Source organism: Mirounga leonina, unplaced genomic scaffold (assembly GCF_011800145.1).
Source record: "Mirounga leonina isolate KUSES-001 unplaced genomic scaffold, KU_Mleo_1.0 Mir_128, whole genome shotgun sequence".
Classification (NCBI taxonomy): Eukaryota; Metazoa; Chordata; class Mammalia; order Carnivora; family Phocidae; genus Mirounga; species Mirounga leonina.
Genome location: NW_023270320.1, coordinates 27,541,970 through 27,565,609, shown reverse-complemented (window position 1 = coordinate 27,565,609; position 23,640 = coordinate 27,541,970). Strand labels below are relative to the sequence as shown.

The 23,640-nt window shown below is 36.9% G+C and overlaps 1 protein-coding gene across 1 annotated transcript in view; it reads left to right on the top strand.

Moving 5' to 3' along the window:
* TENM3 (teneurin transmembrane protein 3) overlaps nt 1-23,640 on the top strand; it is a 492,684-nt gene that overhangs the window by 293,254 nt on the left and 175,790 nt on the right. Inside the window, exon 4 of the mRNA XM_035004286.1 lies at nt 9,759-9,996. Coding sequence (XP_034860177.1) covers nt 9,759-9,996 — 238 coding nt within the window. The remainder of the gene's footprint in view (nt 1-9,758; nt 9,997-23,640) is intronic.

Below are 23,640 nucleotides of genomic sequence, written 5' to 3'. Positions count from 1 at the left end.
GTGGCTCAGTCCATTAAGCATCTGCCTTCAGCTCAGATCATGATCCCAGGGTCCTAGGATCGAGCCCTGCATCGGGCTCCCCCTCTCCCTCTGCCTGCCGCTCCCCCTGCTTGTGCTCTCTATCTCTCTGTCAAATAAATAAATAAAAATAAAATCTTAAAAAAAAAAAAAACCAGCACTAAATCCTTTATCTTCTGTTTCCTCTTATAGTACTTTCTTCTGTATAAGACATCTTCTTTGTGACAAAGAATATATTATCTGAGAAGTATAGCAAATTTGCATTATTTGGAATATTCAAGTTGCTTTTCTTACTCTTTAAAGCCATTTGTTATATTGTAATAACTTTTAATTGCCTTCTAGCCTGTCCTTATCCATATCACAAATATGTGCTTTATTTATATCATATCATGTACTCCATCTAAAGTCAATAAAATTTAATTGCACTAAAATCAAATGCTCATTAGGCAATGAGAGAGGAGAGAAGTATTTATTGATTTTATGTCAACAATTCTTTATTGTCAAGATTAGGATCGCTTCTTCCCTTTTTGCTTACTCTCTTAGGTAAACTATTTTAAAATGGGTGGAAAAATATATTGAAACATATACTGAGACATTTTTGAAGGTATTTTTATCCAGTTTTCTATGCATGTATAATAAGTAAGTTTTATGTATGTTTCTGTGAGAAATGATTATGCAAAACTAAGAATTCCATAGAGGATAAATCTGTGGCATTACTGGGGTTAAGTATAGTAAAAGATGAACTGTTTTACAAGCACAAGGTAGCCATTTACATTTGTTTCCATCCACTGAAATAAGTTAGGGTGCTTGACATTTTAGATTAGCTGCACGCTTTTGAACAGCAACCACAGAAGTCAGAATATCTTCAAAGAGAAGTTCAGCCATTTAAGAGAAGTTACCTTTTATAAAATATATCCCCCCAAAAGCTGTCATCCAATAACAAAAAAGACAATAGCAGAGATAATTTATATGAAACAAGAAAGAGATGAGTAAGTCCATGTTCTGTATAATTTGACAGCCATAAACATGGTATTAGGAAGTTTGGAAAAAGCTGTTTAAAGAAAGCTCTGTTCTTGCCTTCTGCAACTCTCTCTGGATATATATGGAGCTCCTTTATCCTATCTTCTTTCGTCTTAGACCTACTCTTTCATATTTAAGCACTCTTCATCTTTCTGATGCCATCATCTGAGTGATTTCCTCAGATCTCTTTTCCAATTCACTGGTACTCTCTACAGTTGTATCTAATATACTGTTTAAACCATACAGTAAGTTTCTGATTTCAGTGGCTGCATTTTTCCTATTTATACACATTCCACATTTTTTAACTTCCTTTTTCTCATACTGTCTTACTCATATGGTTTTAATTTCTTTTAAGTCTTTAATCATTCTAAACATACTTAAGTTTTATCTGATGGCTATATTATCAAGTTTTGGGGGAGATCTTTTCTGGTACTGTAAATTTATTGAAAGCTGTGTTTTATTTGTGGAAATCCTTTGTGACTTCAGTTGAGAGCATATTCTTGTAAAGAAGTTTTGCTTTTGTTTCTGCCAGGTGCCCCAGGGAGGAGCATTGCACTTTTAGTATTAATCTATTGGCTTGGGGTTCCAGAACTACGTTGAGAGTATAAGCTTCAACCTCATATGACAACCCCAGGGAAGCCCAAGCCAGTGGTTAAAATTTCAGGAGTTGGTTTCTTCCCCATGCAGGGCTTAAGAACCCCAGCAAGAATCCTTATTGTTCCATTTGCAATGAGATTTTTAAGTCTACTCTTAGACTGAGGGTATAGCACTTCAGAGGGCCCAAGCCTCATATATGTAGGGGTCTCAGTAACAATTGACGTATTATCTCTTGTTTCTTCATTGGACATTAGAAAGTTTACAGAGACAGGCCAATCTCCTCAGGTGATCTGAACAATTTTTCTCTCCCCTTGGTTTCTGGCCTATTCTTTCTTTCCAGTTCAGTCATATTAACCTAAAGTATAAGTTGAACTAGTAGGCTGAGACTGTTGGCTGTTTTGTTTGCTGTTACCTGGAACAGTGCCTGGAACAGAGCCTGGTAACTGTTAGACACTCAACACGTATACTAAATGAATCAATCCAAAAGGTATTTATTACATTTTACCCAGAGCTTCCAGCATTTTAGGGCAAGGGAGTTGATGGGTCATCCAGATGGCCACATGGTTTGAAATAGAAAGTACAGTGGACTCTCAAAGGAAAAGAATGCAAAGGTTTAAAGTCTTTAAATCTTTCTTCTAATCCTCATTTCAAGGTATGACCCTAAGGAAACTAAACCAAATTCTCACTAACTCAGTAAGTACAGTAAATCGGTTCATCTGTGCTCACTGAAATTATACCCTCTGGTCAGTACAAGTTTTTCTTTCGTATCTTCTCATTTATCTCTCAGGTTTTCATACTCAAATGTCTTTATATAAATTATCTTGCAATCAGTTGTCTGGTCATGAAGGTGGGTGATGAGAACAATATTATTTATTTATATAGTATTTTATGGTTTTTAAAGCACATTTAAAATTTTCATTTGATTTGCATGCAGCTGTGTGAAATGTTTAAGTGACAGATCATTTGTGGTGGAAATTTTTACATGGTGCCATATTTTAACCAAAGGCTTATAGAGGTGCACCAGTGAACAGTTGACTTTCAAAGACTTGTCTTATGTGAGAATCACTAGATAAAATAACAAACCAGAAGAACAAGTTTATGTGAAAGTCATTTTCTGAGTGAGGTGAGGCCTTTGTTTTCCAGTTTCCCCTTTACCATTTTAGTTGGTTATCTTATTAGTATAGCAATGTGGGGGGAAAAGGAGAGAAGGAGTCACCCTGAATATCTAAGTATTTGTGCTCTAATATGAGCTCCACTGAAGTGTGGTCTGACTAAAAAGACATATCTCCTTAACTCAAATTTTCCCCATTTATAAGGAAAAGTCTTGCTACTTAACTTTTTTTCCTCGTAGGGAAATAATGACAGCTAAATATCTGTAAAGTATATATGAGATTTTCTGGGCAAAGGAAAAAATTATGTATAATTTACTATTTTCAGTGTCTTAAAAATTTTTGAATTTATATTACACCCTTCCTAGTAGCTCCTGGAATGTAGCCAGATGAAAGAGGTGCTGTTACCTAAATTTACCATCGGAATTAATTTCCATAAGGCCACAGAGTTAGTTGATAATGGAACACAAGATTAAGCTAAATCCAAGAATTAGATTGGGATTTTAAAACTCAAGAGCTAACTATGATTTGGTCCTTGTACATTTGGAACATCTACTCCAAGCTCTGGTCACTACAGTTAAAACTGATATGGTAATAAAATGTACAACAAAAGGTTGTTTTCTTTTGGTGATGTGGTTAAAGGAAGAGGTCAGCTCTGAAGAAAATTCAGGTTTCATTTGTAACAGGTAGGAGAAAATTAAAGATATAACCAGGAAGTGAAGTGAGAATGAACACATTTTATGGTATAGAAACAAGGGCTTTAGCCCCATCTTTGCTAATCACCAATAAATCGGTTGGCTCCTTCTGAATGTTTGTCTACTTCAACATGGTCTATGTATCATAACATTAAACTATTAGAGGACCAGAACCAGAATCTATTCCTTTATTCAACTTGCTGCTGGTGACATCCAGGGGGACACCAGCCCTAGGCAAATGACTGCCTAGAAGGTGTTTTATCTAACAGCACTTCTCTGGGATTCAGTAAAATTAAAAATGTTTTTGTCCTTTTATATTTCTTTCTCTCTCTCTCCCCCCTCCCTTCCCCCACCCCCATTTGTCTTTTATTACCAGACTTAACTCAAGTTGCAAACAATTGTTTTAATTCAACACAGCTGTCAGCTCCTTGCTCCTATCCCCCTTGTGAAGTAGGGTATTCCTTCTCTAGGGACCTTTGCTGCCCCATAACTGAGATCCAGGGAAGGAGAAGGACAGACTCATGAAGGAAGTGTGTGGGACGGAGCAGTTGGGGTGACTGTGGGGATACCTGCTCAATCTCCCCCTCACCTCTCACCTGACACTTACTTTCAGCCCCTCCCACATGAACAGGCACATGCACACCCTGCTCAGTGGGGAGCCTGCTTCTCTCTCTCCCTCTGCCCCTCCCCATCACTTATATTCTCTCTCTCTCTTTCTCTCTCTCTCTGTCTCAAATAAATAAAATCTTTTTAAAATTTTTAAAAATAAAAATTATCTGCTCTAAATTATTTTTACCAAATAAAAACAAGCAGCTGCTAGGGTGTCATGAAGTTATATGAGCAATAAGAACTTGAAAAAAGTCAGGCACGTAAAATTTTAAAAAAGGAAGAAAAAGAAAAAAGTCAGGCAAAAAGAAGGAGTATAGTGAGTAAAGACTTTCGTTGAGTATAAAACCTGATTTATAGTAAGCATTATGCAAAGAATTGTATTTTAAAAAAAAAGGGAAGAATATTTTGAGAAAATAACCTACACCTTTTCTAAAATACCTAATCTGGAACATTTCTAATCATAACTTTTAAAATACAAGGAAGACATAACTGTGTTTGGTTAAGCTATACTATATATAGATACATATATATTTTTTATATATTGTTTCATATCTTATAGGTTTATATTTTATATATTCGTATTTATGTAATCTTTCCATTATTTTCACACCTTAAAAGGTAGATTTTGAATATTGGAACATCTGCTGTGGTTACAAAGAAATATTCCTAAAACCTGATGTCTGGGGGAAATAACATGGCGCCCTGCCTCTGTGGGATGAGCCCCAAAGGTGCCATTATTGCCTAATTGTTACCAATCAGACAGCACATTTCTAGGAGTCTTTGAAGTACAAAGCCGAGCGAAGATATTGAAAAGTCCAAAGAAATTTAAGTTAGAGTCCCAGTCTTTCAGGATCTAAGAATTGAGCTAATAAGGAAGTGAGACAGGTTGCAAATTACCTTACAATCAAAGGTGCTTGGGCAGGTTCTGCTCTTCACCACCTCAGCATTCTCTTCATTGAATTCTTCACAAGTATTCAGTAACCAAATATGGATTGAGTGAATAAATATTTATTTGCTGACCACACATCTATCCCCATGTGCTTCTTAGGGGTTCCAAGGTGAATCCGATGTGAATCCTGCCCATACAGAGTCTAACAGGAGACATGAGACCTCTGAAGTTAATTGTAATTGGGGAAATGAAAAGAGCCATGAAAAAGGCACAGATAAAATACTCTAAGACTCAGAGAAGAAATAACTGATTTCTACTTGAAGAAAACAGGAATGTCATCTTTCTTAGAGCTTGAAGTATGTAAGATTTGGATATAGAAAGGTGGAGGAAAATGTCTTTCCAGTTAGAAGCAAATATGCTTGTGTGGAAAGGTGTGAGTTATACGGTGGATACAACAAGCTTGACTAGAACAAGATACATGAAGGGGCTTCATGGGGGAAACATTTGCAAAAATATTTTGAGGGCTAACTGAGGAAATACGACATTTGCCTTTAGAGAGTGCATTTTATGTTTTATAGGTGCCAGGAAGCCATTTGGAGTTTCTAAGAAGGAAAATGACATGTTCAGAGCTATGTCTCAGGAACATTAAACCTGAAAGCTCTGTGAGGTCTAACCGTCCCCTGTATAACTCAGAGTCATTATATCCAAAACTTTCTTGTATCTACCGAAAGCCTGTATCAATGAATCAGCTTAAAGCAAAGGCTACAGTTTTATGTTTTGGTTTTTCTTATGTGGATCTGGTCACGAGTGTTAGATTCTAAGTGCTTGTCTCCAAATCTAGACCCTATTCTGTTTCCTTGTGTCCATTTTTTTTTTTTTTTTGGTAGGGGAGGGGCCGAGGGAGCAGGAGAGAGAGAATCTTAAGCAGGCTCCACCCAGCACAGAGCCGGTTGCAGGGCTCCGTCTCACAACCCTGAGATCAGGACGGGAGGCATAATCAAGAGTCAGACAGTTAACCGACTGAGCCACCCAGGCGCCCCTCCTTGTGTCCATTTTGAACCCAGGTCCTGAAATTTTCCCTGGATATTCAATTTTTTTTCCTATGAGGACTTAGAATTTTCTATTTTCAATACCACTAACAGTTAACCCTTTTCTCAAGCAAACGTTGTGATCTTAAAAACATCCCAAATCATGTAACTGATCATGTTTCCTTTTTTGTGTTGGCAACTAGATAAATAATTTAGAGCCAGATTTGTATCCTACTTAAAAAATGTACAGAACTGTATAGCAGGCATTTTGTCCACTCACTTTGGATCTGGCTTTATCTTATCTTTCCCACTTTATTTTCTTGTATTCTCTCTTTCTTCCTTTCTGTCTGTGTTTAATTTTCTTTTATCTTGTTATATTTTTTAAATTCATGCTGTCTTGAATAAGTTGGTAGAGATACATACTTCCACTACTTTTTACATCCTGTAAGCCCAAGTCCCTAGAGGTAGCATGCACCTCCAAGTGAATCCTCGGATTTTGCCTCTGTTTGTGGACTGCTGCGGAATTTAAATTTCTAGCCGCCCACCTCCTCTCACTCAGGATCTGCATTTGTTCTCTTCCATAAAATTTTAGATTGAATCTAGCTTTCATTATCTGGATTTATTTTATAGGGAGACCTCCTGATTATGTAGTCAGATCAAAAGAGGTCCCAGCAGACCCAACACATTGCGCTGAAATCACCTGGATAGACAGTTGAAAAGGGCATGGATCTTTGCATGATGTCTTGTTCATCATGAGTTCTCGACAAGTACTTGTCAAATGAATGAGTGAACTTAGAGAAAGCCACCATAGTACTAATCATTTTTGAAACCTTAAAGGGAAGTTTTTTCTCACTGTTTAAGAATAAGAATCTTTTTTAAAAAGATACAGTTATTGGGGCGCCTGGGTGGCCCAGTCGTTAAGCGTCTGCCTTCAGCTCAGGTCATGATCCCGGGGTCCTGGGATCGAGCCCCACATCGGGCTCCCTGCTCAGCAGGGATCCTGCTTCTCCCTCTCCCTCTGCCTGCCGCTCCCCCTGCTTGTACTCTCTCTCTCTGTCAAAATAAATAAAATTTTTAAAAAAGATGTATTATTTATTTGAGAGAGAGAGAGACCATGTGCATGCGTTAAGTGAGGGGAGGGGCAGAGGGAGAGCAAGAATCCTCAAGCAGACTCCCCGCTGAGCACAGAGTTCGATGTGGGACTAAGAGTTGGCTGCTTAACCGACTGAGCCACCCAGGCGCCCCAAGAAGAAAAATCTTAAATTCAACATATTTAAATACATGACAATGGCAATAGATCTTAAAATCGTTCCCTCTACAAGAACAATCGTAATATGCATGATGCTTAACCGTTGCACAGTACTTTTCACTTGTTGACTTAGCATAGCTTTTTAACATAGGGGCTTGATAAATGTTTGTGGGCTGAGTGACTCAGTGGGCGAATAAATGAACGAAGGAGTGCATTTCACTGAATCCTTAGATTAAACTAATACCTAGATGGGACAGTGTTATTTCCCACATCACAAATGGGAAAACTGGAGGCTCACGATGGTAATGCGTGACAGAGTTAGAAATTAAATTTGATATCAACTGCTACCATACATTGCTCTCTCCTCTAGTTAGTATAATATCCAATACATAATTTATATATCATATGTATAGTGTAATTCTGTCCTTTCATGGAGCCAGGCTGAAAAACATGGAGTCATTTGACATTTCCCTCTACTTCTTTTTAGACACAATCTTAATACTTTTCACTTTGAAACGTTTCTCTCTTTTCTTTGTTCCCATTGCATTGACACCAACCTAGTTAAGGCTCTCCACTTATGGTAAAATAAATATATATATTATGTATATATTTTATATATAACATTTATATATTATTCATGTATGTATATATTATATATAACATTTATATATTATATATTATGTATATGTCTATATTGTGTCTATATTATATATATATTTATGTATATATTATATATATTTATAAAAACAGCTTTGAAATGCTCCTTAAAGACATCCATAGAGATTCTAATCATATGCACTAATGCTGGGGAAGAAAAAACGAATTAATTATATGATACCTGAATAATAAATCTTCTTTGAGTCTTAAACTATTTCTTTTTTTCTAACACCATTAAAATTGTATGGGTAGATTAGCCCTCTCGTTACCTCGAGTTAAACTGAAAGAGTACTTTCAGTTTAACTGAGATGTAGATACTCTTTTAATTTTTCATGAGCACTAAAGCAATGGACCACGCAACCTTTCTATAGTTTCTAGTGTAAGGATTCTCAAGAACAGAGACTGTGCAAGAAAGTAACTTTATTTCATATATTTAGGTGTTGTCTCTGTCCCTCATTTCAAGAGTAAGAAATTATTAGTTAAGTGATATTATATGGATTGTTAGAGACCATTAGAAATATGCAGTAATTACTGGTATTATGTACTATGGGAGGGGTTATTTTAATTATTGCACCCTGTAAAGAAACCTCTTTACAGATAATATATGTTCAAGCTATTACATATCAAGTATTCATTTCATGCAATCAGAATTACAGTGTTAGACTCTATTTGGTATAACAATTACTGCTGGAGTTCACACTGCAGATGAAAGATAGTCCCTGTGTTTCCTATTCTCTTTCAATACATGCATTTATATTAATAGCATGATTTAATACATCACTTTAAAATTATATTGCACTTTGAACTGCGTTTAGTCAAAAATGGACATTTTCTATGTGTGGAACCATAATAAGTTTAGCATTAAACTAGGGAATCATCTGTTTGTTAAAATGTGGTATTTGTGAATTCTGGCATGTCCAAAGGCAGGTAATGAGATTGAAAAGTCAGTCTCATATTACACTGATTTGTACATTTTAACTTACAACTTATTAAGTTTTAGGGAACTTTTCCATAGTTATAACCTAGCATCGTGTTTCTATTTTGAAGTTGCTGGATCCCTTGCGATTGTTGTTTAGAACAAAATATTTGTACCACTGACACAATGGCATGAGTCACTCTGGTCACCTATGACTTACTCCAAAATGTAGTTATACTGCATACTGTGAAATTGGAAAATCTGTTCTGTGTGTGTTCTAATGGATGTAACGGTCATTAAGTATATGAGTCTTCTGACGTCGTAATCAGATGTGATTCAGTCTGTTAAATATCCATGAAACAACATCTGCTTCACAGAGTGACCTTCTGCTAAAGAATACTTAGTGTCTATTAGTGGATCATAATGCAGATCTGCCTTATTTGAAATGCACTAAACTAGAGTAGTCTACTGCTGTTTAGCAACTAGCTTGTAATAATTTATTGCAGTTAAATAAAGCTTAAGAAAACTCCATTAAATAATTATAGGGATTGTATGCATTTCGAAAACCTTTGTGTTCAACCGAAATTACCCATTTAATTTCAGGGTTGGTTTGTTAAAAAAAAGCTGAAGTCTAAAGGCACATGAGGGAAGCTGTCAGATACTGTTTTCTGTAGGTGTTAATAAAACCAGTTGAAAAAAAATCTGAAACAAATTAAAACCAAAACCAATTTTACCATCTGTTGTATATTAATTAGTACTTTGTGTATCAAGGGTAAACTTGCTCTTAGAGAATGTCACTGAACACCCGCTTAATAGAATAATATGCAGATTTATTAGGTTATGGATTTAAATGCAGGTTTTAATTCTAATTCACCTGCAGTGGATCCCCCAAGAAATTGGTGGTGTATGTAGCTACGTATGTACATATACATATATCAGTGTACGTAATGAGTTTCCTTTTCTTTTTTCAGAGCAACCTGCAAACAACCAAGGCCAGCCCACTCTGCAGCCTTTGCCACCACCCCATAAACAGCACCCCGCACAACACCATCCGTCCATCACTTCTCTCAACAGAAACTCCCTGACCAATAGGAGGAACCAGAGTCCGGCCCCGCCGGCTGCTTTGCCCGCCGAGCTGCAAACCACACCCGAGTCCGTCCAGCTGCAGGACAGCTGGGTCCTTGGCAGTAATGTACCACTGGAAAGCAGGTAACTCCTCTGTGGGAGACTCTCAGATCATCTGCTTGCTAGGGCTGCACGATGGATCTGCTTGGAGAATGGGTATCCTAGCATAGTCAACAAACCATGTTGTTTCAGCGTTGAACATTTAAAGATACACTATCTCGCCCTTTTCTTGCTAAGAAATTTAGTGTAGGGTGCCTGGGTGGCTCAGTTGGTTAAGCGACTGCCTTCGGCTCAGGTCATGATCCTGGAGTCCCAGGATCGAGTCCCGCATCGGGCTCCCTGCTCAGCAGGGAGTCTGCTTCTCCCTCTGACCCTCCCCCCCTCATGTGCTTGCTCTCTCTCATTCTCTCTCTCTCAAATAAATAAATAAATAAAATCTTTAAAAAAAAAATTTAGTGTACTTACATACTCTGTGTTTGGTCTTCTCTGAGAACAGCTCCAGGTTACAGGTAATTTTTTAGTTGCTGGGCCCGTGAACGTTCTCGTCCGTTTTACACATTGTGTAGGCTACAAGAGATGAGAATAAATGCCTTCAGTGAAACTCTTCCTTACTACTGTCTTTCTGTTCCTCATTTACAAATTATCAGGCATGTCGAGAAAAAGATGGAGACGTAGGATGTGATTCTGCGTCGCCTGTGTAGCTTGATTCAATGAACACGTTTAGCAGAGACTTGGTTCTAGACATCCCTCCTTTCCCAGGATACGTTGTGTTCATTACATCATAAAATCATAGTAGATTCCTAAGTAGGATAGTGAAGCACAAGTCAGATGACCATTTGTGAAGGATGTTTTAGTTTCTTGCCATAGAAAGGAGATGGGACCTACCCTCTAAAGTTCCAGCATTATTTCCTAAGACATCCCACTCGTTCTTAGACAGTAATATTAGACGGTAATATTCTTCCTTATGATGAACTGAGATCTCTAACTCCTGAAATCCCATCCTCTGTCGTAAACCATGCGACACATAATCTGTCACGATACAAAGTCATTTTGCCCCATTTCTGTATGATGACCCATGGGCTTCTCTCAGTCTTGTGTTCCAGAGGCTTCCCCAGCTTAGTGTCCTTTCTCCCAGGTATGTTTCAGTGAGGTTCTTAATTTAAGACTTCTAACACGGGTTGGCCCACAGGGAGCAAACTGCTCAGACAAGAAAGTGGAGATCAGGAAGAGCTGTTTCGAGTTAATCCATTGCATTTGTAAATATCTCCAGGCACAAAAAATTTTACAGAATGCCCTGTCCCATAGAGCCCCTGGCTAATGTCAGCATTAAATGAGTTTCTGGATGAAGAAACAGGTTTCACAACGAATAAATTGTAATTTTTTTTTTGCCATTAAATGCATGATCTAAACCAATTCTGCCCTGAGGATGAGCTAGCGGGAGGTCCTCACAGTTAGTTATCAACAATAAAAATCTTTTTCTTTTCTTTTACTCTTGACCTAAGAACATGGTTCCAAGGAACTCTTGTCTTTTTATCTGTAGTGTCAGCCAAGACTAGTTGGCCTTTATTGTTTATTTTGTATTATTGAACACTCGTCTGGGAGAGGTTAGAAAGAGAAAATACAGAAGAAGTAGGCAAACAGGAGATTTCTTCACTTAAGACAAAAAGTCATGTCTACAGATCTTTTTTTTTCCTGAGGTTATTAGCACAGAACTAAATTTACCCAGTGTAATTAATTAGCACGCACTGAACAACTCATCAACACCAATTCACTATTGTCATTTGGAAGAATTTTATTAGGAAAAAAGTAATTTTCCAGTTGAGTCATCAAATTGAATATGGATAATTGCATTGTAGTCATCAAATTGAATATGGATAATGGTTTTGACAAATATGTGTGAAATATGTCGAGTTCAGTCAGCAGAAACGTGTTTCATTTTAGGGATGTTGTATCGTTCAGAAGCCTCAAAAACTGGGTCAGTAGAAGGGTTGATATTCCTTGAATCCATGTCTTCTGGTGGAGATATTTGGAATCATTTGGAGGGAAGATAAGGTGTGTTCTTGTTATTCCTCATATTGTGCTAATGAATCTTGGTTGGTGGGACATTAGGAGAGAGAGTAGTGGTTTAGAGGACAACCCATTCTACCCATTTGTGTACTTGTAGCTGATTTCTCTGTGTTCAGACCGTGTAAGAAATCGCTCTCTGGGTGATCTGAAAGCAATACCATTTGAAATTCCATTTCAAAGTGATGCTATTAGTGAACCATCCATGGAATTACATTGTATAGTTTTATGAACTGACATGGAAAGGAAAATCTACCAGTTGCTGTTATCTCACGAACGTGTAGGTGAAGAATAATGAATCCAAAAAATGTAGAAACTTGCCATCGTCTAGTTGTGTTGTCTTCTCGTTTTCAGGTGTCCACCTCTTAGAATATTGCCAGTCAAAAGAAAATGGTATTTCAGCTTACCACATACTCAGTGTATCAACCTCAGCAGCGATGTGAAAATCTCACACTGTCCTAACAGAGTGCTACTGTGGTTTCTTTAATAGTCTCACTTGGTTGGAACTCTTGAGGTGAAGAACCAGTCTTATTTATCATTGATTTTTCCTTTTTTAGTTAAGGTTCCCTATTGAGTATGATTCTCAGGCTCCGTTTCAGCTATATTAACAACTTCATCCAGACATGTGTCTGCCCTTGACTAGTCTTTTAATCCAGGGCACAGTTTCGTCTTTGGCAATTATTTCTATTTGCATGTATACTCATTTTACGGATTCTCACTTTTCTGAAACTGTCGTTTAAAGGGTATAAGTTATGAAGCATGGCCTTCCGTTCTGTGTGTGTAAGATTCTGCAGGCTTTCTTTGTCCCCAGCCCTTTTCTCCTCCCACCATATGTTATTGATCACGGCTGCTAGCAGACTGGCACGTAATCATCCACAAAACTCTTGGTAAATCGTGGACTTCGTCTATGCGAATTGGTGGAGAAAGCATCAAAGACTTTCCACCTTGCCCTGTTTCAGTGCAGTTTCTAGTCTGATTTATTAAAAGCATTTATTTTTTCACCAGCAGTTTCTTGCTTCCATACCAATGTTTATTTCCTTTCCCTAATGAATTTAACATTTGTTGCTGCTGGAGACAATCGGTATTATTGTGTACCGTACATTTCTACTTGGTAAATTAGAGCCGTTCTGGTCTGTAATCTCTGGTGAGTTTCAGATCTCCTAGAGTCACATCCAGACCCGGATAAGCATTTGCAGTTTACAGGCATTTCCTTATTATCTTATCATCTCCAATAAATAATAGTCAGCACCCACATATACTACCAATCCTTGCTTAGAATTTTTCCTTCCCGATTTCTTTTCTTGGCACTCAATATTTCTTATACTTTGTATGATTTAGTTTTAGGGCATTTGCTAGCCTGGAGCTCATCCTCTGTTTATTTTATACGGTAGCTGCTTCAGTGCAAGGTAATAGCCACTACCGGAGGCTGAGGAAAAGCTGGGACTCGACCCAGTACAGTGGCAGCCCTGAAAGGTGGGAGTCGAGCAACTCTCATTGGGAGCCCTGACCTTCAGCAATTGTGAAGTTAATTGCCTGCAGGTTCTTCATTTATAGATGTGAATTGAGTAGCTTAGTAGTTACCTATTAGATGTTAACAAAATGGTTCATTTGTAGCCATTTAATAAAAGATTTATTAAAGTCTTGTTTTATTATGAAGTCTGCTTTGGCATCGATAGTTCATTAGTTATGTTCCCCTAGCTCTTTACCTTGCAGTTCAGTAATGCTTTGCTAATTATTAATGTATGAAATTGCATATTAAATTACCTCTTTATTATTGCACTTTTTATTTAAATATTGAAATGTCCTGGGCTGCTTTAATGTGAGATCAATTGCTGTGTCTTAAAAAAAAAATACCTAAGCAGAAGTATTACTTACTAAATTAAGATATTCTCCTTTTTTTCCCCCTCTTTTAATCTTCACTCTAAATGGTTCTAGGGAAAGGCAAGACTCCTGTACAAGCTTTGGATATCAGTCATCCTTTCCTATTAAAAACCCAGACAGCAACCTACACGTTATGGCCTTATCGTACCAGGGAAAGCTTTCCCAGGTGAAAAATGGTACCATCACCTGCATGCTGGTAACCAACTACCTTTAGCAAGATACTAAGTAGTTAGATGCTCCATAATTGCAGATATAGCTCTAAGTAAAATATCCCTGGGAAGGTAATCCACTGACTTAAGTTTACGGACTGATGTCATATCCTTTTGTTAAAGATAGTTTGCGGGGGAAGGAGAATATCACAGAATATGAAAAAGAGATGCAAAAATGAAGCAAAGGTTACTGAACACCAACCTCAAAATTGGATCTGGGCCTAGGCTAAGAAATTCTTAAGTAATCTTTGAGAGTCTCACCATCTCTGTTTGTTAAAAACAAACAAACAAACAACAACAAACCCTGTAAACCTATCTAAAATTATATGCCAATAAATAGTAAAAATCAATTGGATTCGAGATCTCTTGAAATATTTCACCTTCAATAACTTACAGTATTTCTTAAAAGGCCTGTAAAAGGACATGTGTGCATTTGTAAGACTAATAGGAAGAAGGGCCACCTGGGTGGCTCAGTTGGTTAAGTGTCTGCCTTTGGCTCAGGTCATGATCCCAGGGTCCAGGGATCAAGTCCTGCATTGAGCAGCTTGGTCAGCGAGGAGCCCACTTCTCCCTCTGCATGCCACTCCCCCTGCTTGTGCTCTCTCTCTTTCTGACAAATAAATAAAATCCTTAAAAAAGGTTAAAATAATAAAAATAAATAAAAAATAAAAAGAAAGGGTTATAAGAACAATTGGACTAGAACTCTTATAGGTGTAAACTGAGACTATCCTGGACCCTGGAGGGACATATTGTTACCCAACTAAGTTTTAGTCCCACAAATAAAGTTGCATATTAAGCCCATATTATCTTATGCCTAAGATAAATAAGAAAAAGAAACCAAATGAGAGAGGAAGTAGAAAAGCAGCCATTGGTCGGAATATAGCCATTGGTTGACTCTCAACTTGAACTTTCCTACTTTCTATGCCAACTTTTAGCAAATATTTAACCCTTTGTCAGGGAAAAGCTTCTTCACAGAAAAAGCTTCTGTTTTTCTCTAAATATGTAGTTCTTAAAATAATACATAAAATATTTGTTTTTATTTTCTTCTCACAATACCAAGAAGACAAGAGAGAGCATATATTGAAGCCAACATATTGAATGAAATTTTGTTCAAGAAGTTCAAATTTAGAATTTTAAATGTAAAATGTTAGATTTACAGGTAAATCATGTATTCACCAAAAATGTAAAACAAAGGTAAAATTTGGTCCTGAATTTACTCAAAGAAGGAACAACTGTGTGTCTCTAGGTCTCTAGCAGTGTTATAATTTTTGTTTCCAAAACTCTGCAGCTATACGGAAATAGAGACCTCATTCTAAAATAAAGTATGAGATTAAAGGTGATTACTAAGGTAAGGGAAAGCAAAAGCATGATTTTTATTCATATATTTTTAAAGATTTTATTTATTTATTTGAGAGAGAGCGAGCACAAGCAGGGGGAGGGGCAGAGGGGGAGGGAGAAGCAGACTCCCCGCCGAGCAGGGAGCCTGATGCGGGCCTCGATCCCAGGACCCTGAGATCGTGACATGAGCTGAAGGCAGACGCTTAACCAACTGAACCACCCAGGCATCCAAAAAGCATGATTTTTAAAATGAGATTATTATTAACTAATTGTAATGCTCCTGCCTCAGGTTGCTTGTTTAGGAGGTATCATGCCAAAAATTAAAATAGAAAAGTAGGCTGTGGATTGATAGTAGTTCTAAAATGAAGGTCATTCCCAGGAGTCAATATTGATATATATTCCTGAATAAAACCTAGTAGTTTTACTTTTAAATACCTTTTTTTTTCTCAGAATGGTTTTATGGAAAAACTAATCTGTCACAAAAACTTGGCATTGAGTGGGAAGGCTCCGCCAGTTTTGAGCGGAGCATACAGAGGTTCCTCGGGGACAGGGTAGGAGGGGGACCCAGGCATTTACAACAACAGGCATTTTCTCTTCATCTTCTTGAGAGGTGAGCAGAAAACCGCTGGAACAGTTTCCTCAAACTCCATCCTGAAGCCTCGCTGTGTAAGAGCCAAGAACTCCGGGTATTTCACAGTCTGATCTAAACCCTGTGGGTGGGCGATGGGGGTCAGCTGCTTCTCCTTCGGTTTCTCCGTCCTGTCTTCTATCCTCCCTAAGATAGGATTTAGCTCCCCCAGGAGGATGGGAGTGCTGGGACAGGGGAGTCACACTTCAGGACATCACTTTGCACAAACATTTTCTTTTTCTTTTTTTTTTTTAAGATGTATTTATTTATTTGGGAGAGAGAGCGTGCACACAAGCGGGAGGGGCAGAGGGCGAGGGAGAGAGAAACTCAAGCCGACTGAGCTGAGCACAGAGCCCAACTAGATCCATCATTTGAATGATCTATATAATCGTCTACAAATTATTTCAATCTTAGGTCAATTTCCAATGCCATAATACTACTTACTAAGAAGAGTGTTTTGACTTAAATGAAATAATGTAAGTAAAGTACCTGGCAAATGATAGGTGTTCCATTAATGTTTTTAAAATACGACCAAATAATAATAGCAACCATTGCATAGGATAAGATAACCTAATTAGTTAACAGTTGAACAAATATAAATATCATTTATCATCAAGTAGCTCTCTTCTCTCCAACGGACAAGGAAAGTATTTGTCTCATCTGGAATAGTTACAGTCTAATTTATCTTCATGGGGTAGGTAGGTCAAGCCTGCAGCCACAAATTTATCAGAATAAAATCTCTTGCTTCTTTCACTATTTCTATCATTCAACAAAAAGTAAGGTGAATTTTTGCAGGTAGGAACCCCAAGTCTGCTCATTTCATTTCTGAGAACGAGAAAAAAAATCTTTAAATTATAATGAAAGGCAACTATTCATATTCTTGAAACATTTAATTAACTAAAGTAGTAAATGTTTGGAATGAATCAGTCCAAGCCTTGAAAGATGCATTGTCTCCACATCAGTCAGAAGTTAGACCTCAGTTTTACTTAAGGTATTTAAAGCTTTAGGTGTCTTTTGAGCATGATGAAGATACTGTGCAATAGAGTAGGCGTGTTATTTTGTTTAATTGAGGTTTCTTTATAATAGCAATTAAAACACCAAGAAAGCATGCATTAATTATTCACTGTGGGCCTTAAGTGATTTTTAAAAGCATAATTCCAACAAATTGCAGTTACTGTATACTCTGATAATGTTTGGTTTTGGATAACCAGCAATCTGTATAAAATATTCATACATGATATGGGGCGCCTGGGTGGCCCAGCTGGTTAAGCAGCTGCCTTCGGCTCAGGTCATGATCCCAGAGTCCTGGGATCGAGTCCCGCATCGGGCTCCTCGCTCAGCGGGGAGCCTGCTTCTCCCTCTCCCTCTACTGCTGCCCCTGCTTGTGCTCTCTGTCAAATAAAAAAAAATCTTTAAAAAAAAAAATATTCATACATGATAACTTAATTTCCCTAGTACCTAGGAAAATGAATTCTTTATTACTTCTAACACATTTCTAGTTACTTCTCTGAACACGATCAAAGTATAAGGTCATCCATGCCATTACTCCGGTCACAGCTAATGACTGTGATTCAATCCTTATCTTTTTCTGAGTATGACCTATTCATTTTGAGGCACCTCTCTTCCTCTTCCTCAGCAACCGTTTTGTGAGGTTTTTTTTTTAAATCCTTTTACCCTTCCCTAATATTGTTTGAAAATGTTTCAATCCTCTTTTGTGCGTGCACATGCGTCTCTGTGTGTGTGTGTCACCTCTTCCTAACATCACTACTACAGGGTGATTTTTATCTTTTTCCAGAATTAATTTCTGTCCAGTTCTAAAACTGTGTTTTGCTCTAAAATTTCATCCTCTGGTTACATCACCAATTAACGAACACCCTGTCAAAGACAATTGCCTCTCGCTTCCTCTGTTTCTTCATTTTTCCCTTGACATACTTTTGCCTTTTGTATTTCTTTCTTCAAACCTGAGGTGAAGTCTGTTTTCTATTATTTTCTCAGAATACTTTCTCCTTAGCCTGCAAGATCACATTCTTGGACATGCAATTAACCAGCTAAGCTTAATAAATTCTATTTGATAACCCCTCTGATTCTACTGTGACCCTCTTTATGATTTCTCAGCATCTCACCTCATATTGTGAACCACTTGAAATATTACCACCAGAAGTCATCTTGTTCCAATCACACCCTGCACTTACTAAAAAGAGTGTTTTGACTTAAATGAAATAATGTAAGTAAAGTGCCTAGCAAATGATAGGTATGACCAAATAATAATAGCAACCGTTGCATAGGATAAGATAACCTATGATAGGGCTTCTTTCTGCTCATGGCAGGGGTGGAAAAAAGCATTGGTTTGGGGACAGACAAATCTGGGTTAAAATCTTAACATTCTACTAACTATGTAACCTTAGGCAGATTACTCATGTATTTTTATCTCTTTTTTTTTTTTTTTTTTCACAAAATGTGTTGGTAGTATTTCTCAAAGATTTTATAAGGATTTGTTGAAATGTCATTGCAAAGTATCTGGCACTTTAGTTTCTTTGCTTTTCTTTATTCTTTTCCTCTGCTATATATTTAAGAGAAAAATAATTCCGTATTTAGAAAGATGAATAATAACTTGGAAAGCAGTAAAGGCTTAGCAAAGGAAAGGCAATGACAACTAACAAGAATTGGCATGTTGATTAATTTTTGTGAACAATTAGATAGCCTTTTCAACTTTGGAGATAGGTATTTTTTTATTGAGAATAACCAGTATTTTTCCTGTTTAATTGGGGTGACTTCCTACAGGAGATCAACTATGAAGTAAATTTTCAAAGATAGGTTTGCTTTAGAAAAAAATAACAGGGGTCGCCTGGGTGGCTCAGTCGTTAAGCGTCTGCCTTCAGCTCAGGTCATGATCCAGCCCCACATGGGGCTCCCTGCTCAGTGGGTAGCCTGCTTCTCCCTCTCCCACTTCCCCCTGCCCCGCTTGTGTTCCCTCTCTTGCTGTGTCCCTCTCTGGCAAATAAATAAATAAAATCTTAAAAAAAAAAAAAAAAGAGGGGCGCCTGGGTGGCTCAGTCGTTAAGCGTCTGCCTTCGCTCAGGTCATGGTCCCGGGGTCCTGGGATCGAGCCCCGCATCGGGCTCCCTGCTCAGCTGGAAGCCTGCTTCTCCCTCTCCCACTCCCACTGCTTGTGTTCCCTCTCTCGCTGTATCTCTCTCTGTCAAATAAATAAAATCTTTAAAAAAAGAAAAAAAAGAAAAAAATAACAGTGATCCTAAGGGATGGGAATTATCTGAGATCATGGTGGGGTAGTGATATTTCATAAAATGAATCCTGAATGCATTCGCTCATTCAGTGGGTATTTATGAACATCTTACAATGTACCAGTATGAAACACTCAAGGTTGTTGTAGAGGACCTGGAGAAGTTGTGACTGCTTTTGAGAAATATATGGACTACATTCCAGAACAAATTCGCAGTTGGAGTAAATTTTGGAGATTACCTGATCTTACCTTCTTTTAGAGCCCATTGAGATCTAGCAATCTGCTCGAGGTCACATGACTGGTCAGTGTCAGCTCTCAGCTAGATCCCAGATTCTAAATTTATTCCTTTTCTTCTTGTAGTGACTCCAATTTTGTTAATTACATATGAAAGAAAATGAAAGCACTCAGCCCCAAAATACATGGATTTATTCAATTATTGATTGTACAGATGTAGCAATGTACTAATCTTATGCACGTTATCATATGTATATAAAACTAAAATTTGAAAGGATGAAATGAAATAAATAGCATTTCTAAATAATTTTATTTTCTTTCAATCTGTCACTTAATTTTGTTTGTTTAATAAATTATTTATTAAATATACATTTATAAGATAATTACATATCAAATATTAATCATACGTAAATGTTTTTTGACCCCAACAACTATATGAACCTCCTTTTGACAAATAAAAATTATATACATTTAGATTGCACAGTTTGATTTTTTAAGGTGTGCAACCTGATCATTAAAAATATATATATAGGGAGCCTGGGTGGCTCAGTCTATTAAGTATCTGCCTTCGGCTCAGGTCGTGATCTCAGGGTCCTGGAATCGAGTCCCGCATCAGGCTCCCTGCTCAGTGGGGAGCCTGCTTCTCCCTCTGCCCTTCCCCTCTGCTCATGATCTCTCTCTCTCTCTCTTTCTCTCGCTCTCAAAATAAATAAATAAAATCTTTAAAAAAATAATAAAAGTATATATATAATATATATATTATATATATGCACACACACATTGTAAAATGATTAATATATCCATCCCCTCACCTGGTTAGCCTTTTGTATGTGTGTGTAGTGAGAGCACTCAGGGTCTACTCTCAGCAAATTTCAAGTATCCAATACAATGTTACTAACTATAATCACCTGGCTGTACATTAGATCACCAGCGCTTACTCACCTTATAACTAAAAGTTTGTACCCTTTGACAGACATCGCCCCAATTCCCCCACCTTCCCAGCCCCCTGCAACCACCATTCTGCTCTCTGGTTCTAAGAGTGGGGACTTTTTTAGATTCCACGCAAGTGGGATCATACAGTATCTGTTGAAATTTGATTAATGCCTCTGATGTTCTAGCCAACTAATTAGAAGTTGTTATATTTGCACATCTTTAAATAAACAAGGACCAAACTCACTAACATATCGTGTTTTGCAGACTTTTAAGCAGTTTAGAAAATTAAAAATTGTTATAGATGGCAATCATTGTTCTTGGCAACAAAATAATATATTGATGGGAATATTTCCAAATGTAAGTTTTAAAAAATCCTGTCTGAACTAAGAGTTTCTTTAAAGAAGCAGTACTTCCTTCCTTGTTCTTGAATACTATTTTACCTTGAGGGGGCAGATTAATAATTTCCTCAAAAACAGATTCTTGGCAGCATGCTCCTGACAGCCACTTGTAATCCCAGCAAAGGTCATCAAATTTGGACCCTTCTCCTTTTTTATATATGTAACTCGCTTGTAAGGTTTATAACTCTTTTGGGTACTTTGCCATGAGCTAGCTGGCTCACCTTGATGTGGTTAAAAAAGATTTTCAGAATCACCACACAGCTCATCCAAAAGTATTGGGAGGAGTCTTGTATTTAATTAATCACATCCAAGCCGCGGAAGTTAAAAGGTGAGAGCTGTTGACTCCTCAACTTGCTGAGTTTTCCTTCTTTCAGGGAGCTCATAGACATCAGCGCCTTTCCCACAAAAGGACCAAAAACAGCCTCTACTATCGTCCCTGTATGACATATTATTAAAGCTGACTATCTTGCTTATTCTCTATAGACAGGAGATAAGCACAAACTGAAGTGTGTTTTATACACGAGTTAAGATACGTATCTCATATAGAAACTACTACTGTATTATGTAACTGGTTAAGAACAGTAATTTTAGGGCCAAAGAGACCTGGCTTTGCCTCTGTATAAACTTTGAGAAATTAAGGCTCCATTTCGTCATCTTAAAAAAGTAAATTTTATTACATACACGCACACACACATAGTGGGGATTTTGTGAAGTTAAGATTAGATAATAGTTTCCTTGCACATAGTAAATAGGTGCTCACTAAGGTTTATTTAAAACACCTTCCTCTCTTTGGACTGGTTGTTTTGTGTTTTGTTTTGTTAAATACTTATGGTTCACTAGCACATATGTGACTGACTAAGATACACACCTTCAGCATCTCTTACAACCCTGAAATTCTTTTATTCTTTATGAACTTATATCTACACTTGAAATTCTTCTTTTTATCTAGATCATACTTCCTTCTCAAACTTATCTAGAAACTCTGAACAGTTTTAAGCATAGATGGCCATCAATAATTGAATGAATTAATAATTAAAATCTTGTTCAAATAGCACATAGGAATTTTAAGACGTTCTTTTTTGTTCCTATTTTAATTTTAATATATTTAGTATGTAATTGCCAATGGTAGGTGTAATTGATAATCTTAAAACATGCAGGAAAATACCTAATATAGATTTGTGCATTTGATGCGATGGCCACCCCATTATAATAACCAAAATTTGAAACAAAGACTATTAAGCTATTTTAGCCTTCTTGGTAATGGTAAAAGGGAAAAAAAAAGAAAAAGTCTGCATATTTAACCTGTTGTTCAGTTCCTAATCCTCCCAAACTCTGTAACATGATTTTGTGCTTGATTAGAGATGTGTCTGTGTTTAAATAGTCATAATAAAAATATTTTGCTTCCTGTTATAACCCTGTATATTTTTATACAGCTGTGGTTATACTTAAGTTTCATACAGGTTTCTCACTTAATACTGAAAAATAAATATGAATTCACTAAAATGCATTTCCCACAAATCACGTTAATACTCTAGAATTTGTCTTCCCAGTTTTCAGAGATCAATGCTGTACTTACCACGAACATGTTTGTGTATTCAATATAATTACAAGTTGATACAGTGACAATTGGTAAAATATATAGTTATTCATACATTCATATTGCAGAATTTTTTGGTAAAATATTAAAAACAGGTTTTGTCTCGAAGCACTTTTTTGTACAACCACTAATAGCTCATGCTAATTCAGGTAACAGCAGTGAAATGTATATTGTTTATAAGCTTTTCATTTAAGACATTTTTCTTGCTGGGATCACCTCCTGGTGTGAAAGTTGTCCAAAGATAATAGCACATCAATTCAAAAGTGTAATAGATTGGAGACCACAACATGCTCTCAGCATGAAGAAGTAGTTTATCAGTCTCACTAACTCACTGTGTCACAGCTAGAATCATTACATATTTGTTCTTTTGTTTTCACATCAAAATATATAATTTATATTCTAATATTGATTACTCACTTGGGGGTGTTTAATTTTCTTATTTAAAATATTTTTCTTTAAAATGCATACCATAATTAATTTAGAGGTAATAGAAGAAGAAGCATTTTAATTAGTAGGACTTTAAAAAACATTTTCTTTTTACAATTCAGGGATGCATAGTATATTACTTACTATAAAACATTTTCAATTTAAGTTTATAGTAATAGTAACTTCGTATTAGAGGCAAAATAATTAATCCATTTCGAACCAGCCCTGGCCGGTTCTTAGTAAATTTACACACACATACACACACGCACACATACACCTATGCTTGGATTCACCCTGTTTCAAAATTATCAGAGATTAAATTATCAAAAGCAAAAAGAAAAAATATTGAAGTTCAGTCTATTATTCAGGCTCAGTCTAGGTAAATTTTATTATTTCTTAACTGTTTCCCTTTATGTCAATACTTGACGCAAGCCTTTTCAGTTTTGAGATCCCATTTTGCAAGTTTTTATTTTTAGTTATAGCTTTTGTCGAGTACTCTTGCCACCACAGTGGTTATTGAAGTGAATTAAAACCTAGTCCTCGGGGTGCCCGGGTGGCTCAGATGGTTAAGCATCTGCCTTCGGCTCAGGTCATGATCCCAGGGTCCTGGGATCGAGCCCCACATCGGGCTCCTGGCTCAGTGGGAAGCCTGCTTCTGCCTCTCCCACTGCTCATGCTCTCTCTCTCTGTGTGTGTCTCAAATGAATAAATAAAATCTTTAAAAAATAAAATTAAATAAATAAATAAATAAATAAATAAATAAATAAATAAATAAATAA